The sequence below is a fragment of the Sinohyriopsis cumingii genome, chromosome 2, assembly GCF_028554795.1.
Source record: "Sinohyriopsis cumingii isolate HCF-2022 chromosome 2, ASM2855479v2, whole genome shotgun sequence".
Lineage (NCBI taxonomy): Eukaryota > Metazoa > Mollusca > Bivalvia > Unionida > Unionidae > Sinohyriopsis > Sinohyriopsis cumingii.
Genome location: NC_142962.1, coordinates 97,745,288 through 97,760,852, shown reverse-complemented (window position 1 = coordinate 97,760,852; position 15,565 = coordinate 97,745,288). Strand labels below are relative to the sequence as shown.

Below are 15,565 nucleotides of genomic sequence, written 5' to 3'. Positions count from 1 at the left end.
TCACTGGAGCGAAAGTCCTCCGTACACATTTAATAGGTGTGTTGATCAGTTAGCTGTGCTGATATTTACAATGACAGAATTCAGTGACTGAAAGACCCCTTGATGTACATATATGTTGCCATTATAAGAGTACACCAAAAGGAACATGATACAATAGCTGGGTGGCAAGTTCAAAGGCTTTGACTGGTGGCCGGGTGGGAAAATGTACTGATATTTACAGTGATTGACTTCAGAGTCAGAAAGACCCAGAGATGTATACGTGGTCATTTATAAAAGTACATCAAATAAACAAATTTAGCTTTCGTTATTGTGTTCATTTCCGAATATATCGGAATAAGTAGTGCACGAGAATCAAGACATGTTGAGACTTAGACAAAATGCCATTTGTAAATTTGGATATTTATTTTGGGGTCAAACTGCAAAATTACGAAGATTGTAATGAGATCCAGAAGAGTGTTAAAGCTGCTAGAATTGATAGTTTGGATAGGACAGTAGCTAAGTGTAAGAAAGTGTGTGATGCCTAGGTTAGTGTTTGGAATAAGTCCTTACTTGGATTGACAAAATTCAGTATCACTCTGATGGAACAAGAGATATTTAAGAGGTACATTGACTGACCATACTTTTTTTAAAATGCCCCATCGCCTTAGCCCGGTTAGTTCTAGTGTTGTAGCGAAATGTATTCATCAATTCATCAGTAGCTAGGCCTAGTTTGTATATCAATTTCTTTGACTCACAAACTCTTGCCCATTCACAAGCATATGTTTTGATAGCTGATTGACCATTAACCCTTCTTCCGAGTAAGGTAGCAACTATCAATTTCCTGCATGATATCCTTTGATGATAAAACATACAAACATGTGTTTTAAGATCAGAATCGGTGATCTGGATATATATTAACTGCCTCGTGTACACTATTTTGTCATAAAATTAGTTTGAAACTGTAAGTGAACCAGTAGGCCTAATGGGAAATAATGGCAGACTTCGCTAAGTCTGGGATGTACCAGTTTATTAGGTTGTCTGTTTTTGTAAATCATCAGGCGAATATTTTCAGAAAAATATAAAAATCATTGAAAGCAAAGCCAATGTATTATTTTATTAAAGATTTAACTTTAAAATGCAAATTATGTAGGTCAGAAACATATGGGACAATGCTGTGTTGTGGAATTCGCGAGATGTGCTTTAAGATCTAAGCTGTTTTTCGACTTGACACGTATTTGCAAAAATACGGAAACAAAACAGCATATCAGATACTATTTAACCATTGCCTAAAATTATTACAAGGACGTAGACAAATAAACCATAAATTTGCAATCCTGTCAATGGACTGTAGTAATGAAGCTATATTAAAGTGATTACATTACAAAAACCTCTCCATCTAAAAATAGTTGCACTCATGTCAGTGTTGATTCTGTAGGAAAGAAGGGACTGCAATGTTTTGATGGTGGGACTCCTATGTTTTACCAAAATATATATAAATAATTATGTAGGTAGATAAATAATTAAATAAATAACTTGTATACATATGAAAATACTCCACTTGAGATGTATTTGCACATGACTATGTTGCGTCTTTTCTCTTTAACTGATGGTGGCATGTTTAATACGTACAAATGCGTCTGTGTAGATTTACTGATTGTAATTGAGTAAGAATGAGTCAGTGAAACAAAGGAATCAGGCAGTCATTCATATTTTATAAACGGAATGATCTTTCTTGTTTTACAAGTATGATTAGATATGGAAGTAATTTTTTCAGCGGTATAATCGAGAATGCTACTGTTTTTTTCTTAACGAATTTTCCTGTAACCACATTTTTTTCCATGTTTCCAATGCTTTCATTTATGCAACCAGAAAAATTCACAAGAGTTTAACAAAGAAATGCTACTTTTGCAAGATCGCTATGACGAATTTTTCAAGGGCTCAAGCGCAACGGACAGGGACCCTTGCTCATTTAAGTCTTTTTCAACCCCCCCCCATTTTGGGTATTTTGGTAATAGAACAACTCTTTATGATGTCCAGTATCTCTACCCAACTATGCTTACTTTGTCACCAATTTAATGTAAACAATACAGAAATACAAACTGATATCTCAAGCTTTATATAGTAAACTGTTTAAAAAGTAAGCTAATAAAAATCAGCTAATTTTTATCATTTTTCAACTGTTATGTCTGCAAATAAACCAATACTTGACATTGTTATTCATTCTGAAATGAATCCCTGTGCTATCCAAAATTAAATCAATCCACTTTATTTGCACAGTTACCCATAAACTTTGTTATATATAATTGTAAATTGTAAAACAACAAAAATAATTAATGAACACTTAAGTTATTGAACCATATGTCATGTCAAAGGTGTAGGCGATTTTATCTCAATGTATTTATTTACAAACACCATTGTTGGCAAGTAGCAAAATCATACATTGTTTATACAATCACTGGTTACAATGTGGGCACGCACCTTGAAGTTTTTTCCCCATGTAAATTGTCACATGATCAAGTAATGAATGTTCGAGTCAGTTTGATCTGTCATTTATTTATTTGATTCCACGCTGGTTCCATTACTGTCTGCTGTAGTTCATTCTCTCAGCTGAAGCACAAATACACTATTTATTGTTTAAGTATAACAAAGAAATGTAATTTTTATTATGGCTATGAGGAACAAAATGGAAATGTTTGATAAAACGATTAGATACTTTCACTTCGTTAAAATAAAACGGCCTTGTTGAAACCTACTTTGGCATTCCTCAGCCACCATTGCATTGCAACCAACTGAAATGTTTTCAAAGGAACATAAAAATGCATTCATTTGCTAGTGTCAGATTTTGAGTCGATCACGATCAAGACAACAAAGTAAGTATATCAATAACTCTTAAATATGTGGATGAATGTTGATATTTATTGCCAAGTATACGATAATTGTGAAAATTTCACCTCTTATTCTCCTGTCACTAGAGTTTAAAACACACTACACAGCACTCTTAGGTTGGTACTAAGACCCTGACGCCCAAAATATCAGCATCAGGTCTTACATGTAGGACTAAAGGACAATAAGAATCTTGAACAAAATGAAGCTAGCTAAACACTTTCTTATTAATATATTTTTATTCGTTTCATTTAGGAAATGGGGCTGTGAGTGGCAGGGTGGTATAAAGTGCTCACTGTTCCAGATCACTGCCATTTCACCTCTGTTTGCGTTGATTCGAGTGTGATGCTCGGTTAACGTTGGTACGTGAGAAAGCTTGCCAGTAGCTTCTTGTGTGTCAGTGGTTCTTCTTGGGGTTTTCCAGGGTTCTTCCTCCACCAGTTACTGGCTGCCATATATAGCCCATATTGTGCTGAAAATGGCATTATACATCACTACAACAACAGCTTTTAAGAAATATACTTCATCTTAATCCGATTTGGGCATTCCCAGCTTCCATTGTATTCCAGACAACTTTACTGTAGGCCTGTGACACTTGAAAACAGGTCCATTTGATTGTATGAGAATTTGAATTTATTAGAAAAAAGAGATTTTACTCATAGAAGTAAAGTACATTACAGATCACATGTATTTTTGGAACCGCATGCATGACGGGGGGGGGGGGGGGCTTAATCCCCCGCAATTTCGCTCTGCAATAACCCTCTGCAACTGCACAGTAAAATACCTACAAAGCACCACCACACCACACTATTCATAAGCAAATCTATGAAACAGCTAAGAAGAACATCACAAACATAATCCATGCAGCGAAATCAGCCCACTACAGTACTAAGATCATGGAAAGTTCCAGCTGCAAAGAGCTCTTCTAGATTACTAACAAGGAACAAATGTACACCACTTCCAACTACTTTCTCTCCAGTCGACCTTCTGGACCTGTTTGCAAATTTCTTCCATGACAAAGTATAGACCATTAGAGATAAGCTTGACAACACATTTTCAATTGACTCGTCGTCACCATACAGTTGGGATACAGAATTTCAGTGGCAACCATTAGCAGCATTTGAACCTGTCTCTATGGATTTAGTATGTACAATCGTGATGAAGAGTGCACCAAAGTCATATGAACTTGATCCAGTTCCAACATCACTGCTGCTTGGGTGCTTATATCCAGCATTGCCTTCACTAACTGAAGCTGTTAACTCTCTCATCCGGGGAATTCCCATCATTTTTCAAAACTGCCATTGTAAAGCCTCTGCTGAAGAAACCAATACTCGACCATAATGATTTAAAGAAATATGGCCTAGTTTCTAATCTCCCATTCATATAAAAAAATCGTAGAAAAGGTTGTTCTGTCCCAGCTTGTATCTCATCTGATTTCAAAAGTCTTTTTAGCAATGTGCAATCTGCATATCGCCCTTGCCACAGTACTGAAACTACTCTTTTAAAAGTTGTTAATGACATTCTCTCTGCTTCGGATAGTGGAAAGATTACAGTCCTCACCCTCCTTGATTTTTCTGCAGCATTTGACACAATAGACCATGATATATTCACCGTCTCCAGCATGTATTTGGCATTCATGATACAGCCTTACTTGGTCAACAGGGCACAAATTGTGTCTGCAAATGGAATACACTCCAGCCCAGTTAATCTATGTTATGGTGTTCCACAGGGGTCTGTTGTTGGACCTGTTCTCTTCATCCTACACACTTAGTCGCTCTCAGGTGTCATAGATCATCATCCAGTGTCTAACCAATTGTACCCTGATGACACCAAAATATACAAATCTAGCCACCAAAATGAACTTGATAATACCATCCAGTGTGTAGAGAGGTGCATTTCTGATGTGAAATCATGGATGACATGTAAAAAGCTGCAGATGAATGATGATAAATCTGAGGCCATTCTGATCACAATTCAAAGACTTTCTCATTCACATCCTTTACCTCAAACAACAAATATCAGCAACGCCAACATTCACACAGTTAGTACGAAACATAGGTGTTACTCTGGACAGTACTGTCACATTGCACCAACATGTCATGAACTTATGCAAGGCTACATATCATGAGCTGAGACGTATCAGCTCAATTCACAAATATCTTTCAGTTGATGCCACTAAAACACTTGTGTGTTCATTAGTACTTTCAAGACTGTGACTATTGAACTCGATTCTGTCTGGTTCATCTCAGTATCTACTCCAGAAACTTCAGAAAGTTCAAAACACAGCTGCTTGGATCATACTTACAATACCACGATCAGAGCACACCTCCCCACTGCTCTGTACCCTACACTGGCTATCCATTCGTTCCAGAATCAAACACAAAATTTGTTCATTGTGCTACATTTCACTGACGGACTCCAGTCCAACATACCTATCTGACCTCACCCATGTGTACACACTAGCATGATAATTATGCTCCTCTTCATATATTCCCACTATGAAAACGAATTCATATGGACAATGTTCTTTTGCATACCAGGGCCCAGCAACGTGGAATGAATTGCCCATTGAACTTAGACACAAAGACACAGTGATCCCATTAAAGAGGGCTCTTAAAACTCGCCTATTTCGATTGCAATAACAACCTTAAAGACCTAATAATGTTCCCTACCTTAAATATTTTCAGCTTTTTTTTCTTTTTTTCTAACTTCATGGTCTTTATTTTTTATAATTATATCATTATATGTTTTTTATGTTATAAGTGTTGTCTAATGTTGTAAAACGCTTAGAGCTTCTAAAGATTAGGTGCTATGCAAAGTCATTATTATTATTATTATTATTATTATCTGAATAGCCAATCAATGAAGACCATGGAAAAAGCACTAAGTCACGAGTGATTTACAATCAAATAACATTTCTGCTGATTGGCATTACTGATTGATTTGAATTGCCAATCAATGAAGATCCTGGGAAGAGTACTAAGTCATGAGTGATTTACAATCAAATAACATTTCAACAATCAGTGATCTTTATTTTATATATTTCATACATTTAAAAAACTTATGCCATGACTTCATGAGAGGCACACCATGTTGAGCTTCACTTGAACAGTGTAATTTATCCTATTGTTTAAACATGAAAAGTGATCCTCTGAGGTATGTATAATTAAGTTCCGGATAACAGCAGCTTCTGTTAAAAAACACAAATAACCACATGTTTATACTTAAGTGAGAACAATGTTTGTTGTCCTTAAAAAGGAATGACCCAGTCATGAAACGCCTAAGTTCAGATTTCTTTGAATAAAGTAAAAGTGTAAATTTATAGCAAAATGTGACTATTGTTTGTTTTTTTTGTAAATAAAAAAAATGTAGTATTAATACAGCCTTGGAGGCATTGTGACAAGTTGAGACAGACTCGTCAGGGTTGGCAGGTCTGCTAATGTCCCAGTGAGAAATCTTTTGAAAAGGCTTCAATGTAGGGTTGAGTACTTTGTTTGTCTTTCCAGTTAATCCGTAATGCATGGAGTGAATGAGCTTTTCGTCTTTAATACTTGTGATTTTTTACAGTATTTAACCAAGCCACTGTCTTTTTACCTGGGTGCAGATGGTCGCAACCTTTGTTTATTGAGCTATAACACTGATGATTTAAACTTCGCCTCAAAATAAATGTATTGTTTCTTGATGAGTTAATTATGTCTTTTGATTTCATTCATTGGTACATTATATATATATATATATATTTATTCCACATTTCCCCAAAACCTGATCAAAACCAAATACATCTAGTCATTATTAGATCAACACTAACAGCAATGGCAGAACCTCTGATGAAAAAAAAGAAAAATTCTAACACTGGAAGAAAGAACATATTCATGTGATGTTCAAATATAAATTTGACTTGCATTGGGTTTGAAAATGTATTTCTTTATTATATGAAGTTATTTTGAGAGGAATGCATTTAGTATTTAACAAGATTTATGAATGAAGGTTAAGATACATGTGCAGTGAGTATGGGTATATTTTCTTCAACGATGCTATTGATCCTGGAAACTAGTCCATTTTCACACACCTCTTATGAGAGACCACCTGTCTTGAGAGAACGTTTTTGGTTGGCAGAAGGGGTGGTCTCTCATAACAGGTTTTACTGTAGTCATCTGATAACGATGTAGATAAATTGGCACCTTTCTCTCCTTGAAACTCTCAAGAGCATGCTTGCATGGGCCATGCAGTAAAACACACCCATTTAACAGAGACTACGTTCATGCTGTGGTGGTCATCCTTGACGACTCACAAGAAAGCATGCTGTGCAGAGCAATTCTCCGCATGCCACAGTGACAACAGTCAGGGTGCACAGAGAAATGTTTGAGTGTATTTTTTTTCTTAATCCTTTTTACTCTTTCTTCACCCACACAGTGATGCGTGGGGGCTCCGAAAATACATATGAGCTGTAACTGTAATTTTACTCATAAACATTCAACAATATAAGTAAAGTAAGTTTAAAAATTGTGTTACTCATCAATAACTCTTTACACAGTATTTATTTGTAAATATAATGCAAGGAAAACACGATTTGCCTGAGAAATTAGTCAGTCATGAGTCTGTTTATATATATATTCTTGTGTTGAAAGTTGGCCATACTGGCATATTTATAAAATTATGGAGTGTTTTTCAAGGATATTAATTCAAAGAACAAGTTTGTTTTCTTTTTTGTAAACATGGAAAAGTTATTTTACTTAAAATGATCCTAAATGCAATAGGTCATACAGTTTGTTTTGATTTCTAATAGAAATGTATGAAGACCTGTCTTCGGTAAATTTAAGAGTTGAAAATCAGACTTTTACATTGACATACTGTTTTAGTGATAACAGTAATAACTACTCAAATAAATCGTGTGTGTCCCATTGTTTTTCTTGTAAAATTAAGCATAGTCCGAATTAATCAGCATTGGAAGACACCAACTTGTGCAACCAGTAAAATTAAAATAATAGGGATGACACTATGGTGAAAAATTCGAATCATAAAAATGTTATGTACAGTGTAAGTAGAATAGACATTTTCATTTTTTGGGTTATGCCACACACTCCAAAATAATGCAGTCTACATAATAATGGCATTATAATTTTGTACAATTTCACAATTGAAAAAATTCAGTGCTTTGACCACATTTAATAAAGCAAGTAAAATTGTTATTATTAATATTACTGACAAAATGAACCATATGCATATGCAGAATACCGTATTTACCATATATGTTGGGACATCATAAATTCATAAATTAATTTATAAAGTTACTTTTTGCACTCAATGTTGTGGGACAAATCTTTATGAGACGTACATTGTGGAACACATTTTCAATGATAGTATTGTTTCTTATTAGTGTATCAGTTGCAAGATTAACATTGAAATCTTTAAAAACTTGTTTGTCCAAAAATTTGCTCAAACTTAAATTTTATTAAATCTAATAAAATAAAAAATGTTTTTCAAACCTTTCCTGCTATCTGCAAACTTTTGAAAAACAAAATTATATAAATCTAGTTGCAGTATTGAAAACTCAAGTTTGCAGCATGTACAAAATACTTTATTTTTATGCTTTCATGCCACTATTCCCATTAAGAAATGCATATAGACTATGGTGGTCACTGCAAATGTGGTTTTTTAGAGTATTCATTACACGATACTAGTATCCAAATTTATTTGGATTTGAAATTAAATAATACTTGCCAGAGTGAAGCATCCATTAATATTTGTTTTCCCTTTGGTATTTACTATTAAGTATATTGCTTCCATTTTTGTATAGTTGTCAACAAGGGGTCAAGCTAGACATGAAATTTAGGGAGAAGTAACTACTTCTTTTGGACAGAACAGGGAGAAGTTGGAGCAAAGCAAAACTATATATATATATATATATATATATATATATATATATATATATATATATATATATATATATATATATATATATATAATGTGTGTTTGTTGTTTTGATTCTCTTATTTTAATTAATGTATGCCCTCTGGTTGTAAGCAAGAATTTATTTTCAGGTAGAAAAGTTTCAGAGTTCTATTGCAATTATAAACACAATTGGTGCATGTTTAAAAACTATCATATTTGTATTCAGTGCATTTTGACAATATGAATTAAAAAGAGAACAACAGAAGCTATGGATTGCAATGAAGTTTAACTGAATTAATAGATTTAAGTATTATAATTGCAGTTAGTACAAATGCTTAATCAACTACCCATACTCAAGAATTTGTGGGGTTTTTTTTACTTTCCGAAAGTTCACTATAAAATGGCAGTTGAAAAGATTTTATGACTTGTTTGAAACAAACCTCTGTACCATGTACATAAGAGCAAGTGAACAGATCTTTCAGATATCCTGTTCATCCTAATTTCTTTGTTGCCAATAAAACTTTACCTTAACTGTTCATAGACAACTCGCTGAAGAATTAAAGTCAGTATATGAATGAACTAAATTCTTTTTTTTTGTCAACTGAATCGACACAGCCAATATGCAAGTGCATCTATTTTTAGGAGTTTTCTTGATTAACCACTCACTTTATACCTTTGTTTCAACGATCCATTGATAGGATTGCAAATATGGTTTTATTATTTGTCTACATACTGTACTTAATGTAACTTTACGCATTAGTTAAATAGTGTGTGTGTATATATATATATATATATATATATATATATATATATATATATATATATATATATATATATATATATATGCAGTCAAAATCAGATTAGACTTATCTTCTTAAATCTTTTAGTTAGGGGCTATCCATTTAGTACATATGCAGAACTCTGGCAAAGCTTTACCCCTCCCTGTACACATGCATTTTCCACCCCCCACCCCCCGGCCGTGTACACTTGATGCATACACATAAACTCCCACCCTCCCTGAATTCTATAGAACGGCCTATATTTAATTCATACAGAAACGATCAAGGATTAATAATATTAACGTGTTTAATAAAACAAATAGTCCACCGACATTGAATGTCTGGCTGAATCAAAGATATAAGCTGTGTAACTTTAAAAAGTTTGTCTAGTGTCCATTAAAATTCAGATACCAACTGAACCCAGTCAAACCAGTTACATATTAGACAAATTATTATCAAGGTTTAACACATACACACACACACACACACCCTGTTTCCTATGCATATGTACATTCAGTAGACATACACCCCTATACGCAAGCATATGCATTTGGGTTAAGCCCCCATCCCCCAAATGGACGTCCCCTTAATGTTTAAATTGTGACCTCATTTATTTCAGAGCGGAATACAATGCCAAAGAGAAAGACAGACAGTGGGGGACCAGTAGGTAAGTTATGCACAATAATTACAGATATAAGTTCTGAATCCAGGTCTCCACCATCCTAACAACTGATCTGCAGGAATTGATAACTTAGTGGTACTTGTGGTCATATCCTACTTCATCAGTTATTGTACTTTAATGGTACTTTGTAAGTTATTGTACTGTAATAGTACTTTGTCAGTTATAGCATTTTATCTGTATGCATCTGACTGACATTTCCAGACATGAAGAATCATATTTGAAGATGTTTATGCCTTTTAGTTAGAATGTATGTAATAATTATGACCAGGTTATGTCCATTGCTATGAGCCATTATGATTTTGCATGTGCTGTTTCACTGAAGCCCTGCCATGTCAGTAGTATTGAAACATGATATGTGTACATGCATTTGTGTGAATGAGTGCTACTTAACACCAGCACAGGTGGTCAAGAAGGTATACTTTACAGCGCTTAGCTGTATTTGTCTTAGATTTGTCTGTCATCAAACTTTTCATTGCTTTCATATCAGGATGATAACAACTTTTTATTCATGTCTATTCTAGAACTAAACTTTCTGAATTTAATTTTTTAAAATAAAAGTAAGACTTGAAAATATATGTATGCAGTTTTCATGAATGATTTGATAAATTTGTGTTTTATTTTGGGAAAATCCCACAATCATGCATCCTGTATCCTGCCTCTTTCTTGTTTCTTACATTGAGTTTTATGAACATTCGTTTGCAGAATATACAGTACAAAACATACTTTAATAGAACTGGTCTCTAAAGCTTTAACATGATGGGTGTGGAGGGTGATTTTTCAATTTCCTACACTGTTGTTAATTTTTATACACTCCTGAAAGAGTTAAATTTGAATGTTATAGTCATTTGGACGTTAAAAATTTTGACTTACCTTGATGTATTTATGCACTTAACATTGTGTGTATATTGTAGTCACTGCTGGTGTGGATAGAAGCTATACTTTCATTAAATTTTGATCTTGTGCATTGTTAAATTCTCATAGACTCACAAATTCTTCAATCAGAAATATGTTTATCCCACTTAAATTTCCCTTCCAGTTCAGCATTTGAAAAGCTCTAACCTTCATGTCTTCATCAGTTGACACTAAAAATAGAGCAGTGAAAATTTTATAAAAAAGATCTACCGGGTACCTATCAATTTTCATTATTGGTTACCCAGGTACCCAATCAAAGAAATTGTATTGAATGTTTAGAGACCGGCTTTGTTATATGTTAATAATAGCATGAACCACATGCAAAAGTGTATTTTTGTGTATGTTTGAAATTATATTCATTTCAGTGTCAGTCAATAAATTTTCAGTGTGTAAGCATTTTTACTCTCCAACATATGCTTCATAGACTTGCTTAAATTTTAAAAGACTTTTGACTGACAATAAATAATGCAAAATGTTTATTCATTTGCTACTGTGTGAATGGAAATGAACAAGTAATGCTAATTACATTGCATGATAAGCTTCAAACCATTCTGTTTAGTTTGCAGGACAATCACTGATTGGTCCAAATTGCTTCCGATGAATTTTTTTCTGAAGAGTATGGATAGGAACAAAATTATAAAGTTGGCTGACATAAGTCACAACATCTGTAATAATAATTTTACTCAATCTTAAGGTAGTTATAATTAGAAATTTTGTACTAACTCAATTACAAGAAGCTAACAGATAGTTCTTTTTTAATAATGAGATTCAGTTCACAGCTGTTGATCCCAGCATGTTGTACAAGTAATTTTGAGTCCTATAAAACATGGAGCTGATGGGTGGAGTTTATATGTAACTGAGGTCTGTTGTACAGACCATTAACTGAAGTATTAGATGGGTAGGGTGGGAGGAGTCTGATAAAATACTGGTCTGTTGTACAAATTATTCAGGGAATACTGACTTGAATTGTCTTATTAATCTAGCTTGGAGCTGTGTTCTTTTCAAGGTTAAGTAAGACAGTTTGTGTCATGTGTTCTCTTTAAATAACTTTTTGTTTTTTATTCCATGACATGAAAATTTGTTTATTGATATAAAATATTAAAATCTGTAAATATTTAAAACTTCTGTTTTGACTGATCTTTTATTGTCAGCCAAGAAATCTAGAGCTCCAAAAGCTCACATTCTTCCAGAGAAGTTCCCAAATGGTGAAATTCTGACAGATTTGGCAAAACGGGAATGGAGACTCGGAGATGTTATAGGCCAAGGAGGATTTGGTCTTATATATCTAGGTAACTAGCTTTAAAGACATTTTAATGTTAGTTTTTAACACACATACACACCTGTCCTGATATGTAATGCAGGGTGACATAGCTGTCATTTTGTCAATCTGACTGTATTTGTCTGCATTAGATGGTTCATAAACCTTTGTTTCCAAAGCATACCATATACACACACTTATAAGAAAAGTCCAATTGCAAACTGCACAGACCCAGACCTGCTATTGCACAACACATCAGCAGACCTGGGCCTATGCAGTTTGTTGGGAGTAATCAATAGAATAAAACAACAAAAACCCTGATTGACAGGCACATTATGCTACAGCAGATTTTGATCTTTGTTGTTTGCAGTTGGACTCGACTTATTAGTAAGTATACGCTGTAACTCTCAAATGGTTTAAGGTACACCACTCTATAACGGGTGCATAACAGGGTCCAAAAACACAGACCATGGGCTCATGTTAAATACTCATTGAATAATCACATTAGGAATAACTGTCAATAAATTGCTTTTGTTGATGAAGTTCTTTTCTTTTCTGTATAAATTGGCTTTATTTTCAGTACATCCAATCTCAGAAAGATCATTTAAAAATTAATCCAAGTGGTTTCATTGCATTTCACATTTACCTGCAAAAACAGTGTATTATGTCACTGCTTTTTGCATGTAAATATGGATACATTCATTGCTACCCTATATTCAGATTAAACAAGATTATGTATAATACAGTAACAAGAATACAGAAACTTGTTTTTTTTAATAAAAATTATTAATCAGCATATTACTGATGCAGTGATTTCATCGCCAAGTTATAACAAAATTTCTGCTTTTCCTTTCGCAAACCTTAAAGTGCCAATTCATGAATTATTAGTTCCTATAAACTTTGGAGCTTGCTTCTTCATAATGTTTTGGTCATTGTCTGACAATTACACCTCAATAATTTGCACACAGTATGGTCCACAAATGCAGTTTGCTGTATAAGCAATGGAGTGAATTATAGAGGTACCTCAGAAAATTTAAGAAGATAATGCCATCCTGGCTGGATATTAACCTTGGGTAAAGATGGGGTTGTTAATGGTTTAATACTAGTTTTATAATTGTGTTGGGAATATTTGTCAATAAAATGCTTTTTCCAGTGAAGTTGTTTCCTTTCTATATAAATTACATTCATTTTTAAGATAACTAACTTTTCAAAGATTCTTAAAAACATTACTCAAATAGATTTCAACATGCATCATGTGTATCTCTTAAAACATTGTGTATTGTCACTCATTTTTTCATGTGAATGTGGATACATTTGAGTCATTTATTTTGAAAAATTATGGACATTTGAATTTGTTCAAAAATCATTAATATCTAAACAAGATTTTTGAAAATATTGTTTTCTAGTAAAAGATTGTTGTGATTTCATTGCAGGTTATAGTGAAATTTCTGCTTATCCTTTAGCAAATCACTTGGTACCAGTTTAGGAATTTTATGTTCACTACAAACTTTTTGAACTGGCTTCTCCTTATCTGTGAACAAACCTGTTTATTCACCAAGTTCTCCTTTCTCTTGGTATTGTTGATCACATTTGTGAATTATTAGAATCAGAGGTCTCACTATGATTGTACAACTAGGAGTCCAGGACTCCTATTTTGGTAAAAATAGGAGTCCCACAAGCAAAAGTTGCATTCCCCTCCCATAAGCATATTGGGCATACCTGAAGTGGCTAAATGTCATTGGGCTTACTTTTCCAAATTCTTTACACCACTGACATATAGCTCTTGTTTGTTCATTAGAATCAGACTGAATTTTGTCAATTCAAGGACTGGTCTTATTCTGAACACTAAGCCAGGCATCACATGCTTTCTTACACTTGGCTACTGTTCCATCTAAGCTATCACTTCTAGCAACTTTAGCACTCTTCAGAATCTCATTACAGTCTTCGTCAATTTGCCCTTTAATCCCAAAATATTTATCCAAATTTGCCCATGACATTTTGTCTAAGTCTTGACATGCCTTGATTTTAAGGTCATGTGCACTAATTCGGCTGCACTAGGAAAAGAACAACATAATGAAAGTTAAAGTTGTTCACTTGATGTACTCTTATAATAACAACATATACTTCTGTGGGCCTTCTGCCACTGAATTCTGTCATTTGTAAATATCAGCACAGCTAAAATGATCAGTTGATCAACACATTTTCCCACTCAGCAGGTGGTTAAAGCTGGACTGGCAAGCCTTTTAATTTGCCACACAGGCTATTGCGTGTATTTGGTGGACTCCTGCGTACATGATTTTCTGCATCTCAGATGTGCATGATTAAACATTTCCAAGACCTCTGAGGATAAACCACTGATTCATGTTAGATGCTGTAATTACATCATCTACATGATAATATTTATCACTTGAACTGAGTTGACCTAACACTATTGTGACAGCTAGCTCTTATGTATGTAGGATTTGCATGCCTTTAACTTACTATTTTAACCCCACACTTCATTTGATTTGATACAGAAGATAAAAAATATTATATTACAAATTAGATATACTTTTTATTGATTGTAACAATACAACAAAAAAAACCTTATGCAAATGGAAATCAAAACACAACACTTAATTAGGTTCTCATCTCAGAAACTATTGCAGACATTAGTGGCAGTAGACTGACATTTTTCAAGTTTGAATACAAGAGGGCATATAGCATTTATGATGAAACCAAATGAAAAGGTGGAACACAAATTTCAGTTAAAAAGTGAGTGCTAAATATAAATAATTTTTAAGTAAATTGTGTCTGTTTTCTGGTTTTAATCCATATAGAGTTTGCCCTTTGTGAAAAGAATTTTGACTAGCATGTGAACTAGGTTAGTAAATGCTGTAATTCTGGGATGTAATAAATAGAGTATGCTTTTTTGCCCCAATTACTCTTTTTTTACCACTTATAATAGCAATAATTATGCTTATAACTCTCAGGATTTTCATGTATGCATTTACATTCCCCATTGATCATGAACCTTCATATATTAACTTCACCATCTCATCTTTTTGTTTTGTACTTTTATCACTCATTTGATAATAATTTCACATATAACCTTTTCTGCAGCACTGTATAGTCTTGCAGTGGTGTGCACCATAAGACCACAACCAATCAGTTTTTTATGCATTAATTCTCTTACCTACC

The 15,565-nt window shown here is 33.7% G+C and overlaps 1 protein-coding gene across 1 annotated transcript in view; it reads left to right on the top strand.

Moving 5' to 3' along the window:
• Positions 1 to 15,565, top strand: part of LOC149805446 (serine/threonine-protein kinase VRK1-like) — a 64,179-nt gene that overhangs the window by 4,708 nt on the left and 43,906 nt on the right. The window contains exons 2-3 of the mRNA XM_089950030.1: positions 10,153 to 10,200; positions 12,279 to 12,416. Coding sequence (XP_089806156.1) covers positions 10,164 to 10,200; positions 12,279 to 12,416 — 175 coding nt within the window. The 5' untranslated portion in view covers positions 10,153 to 10,163. The remainder of the gene's footprint in view (positions 1 to 10,152; positions 10,201 to 12,278; positions 12,417 to 15,565) is intronic.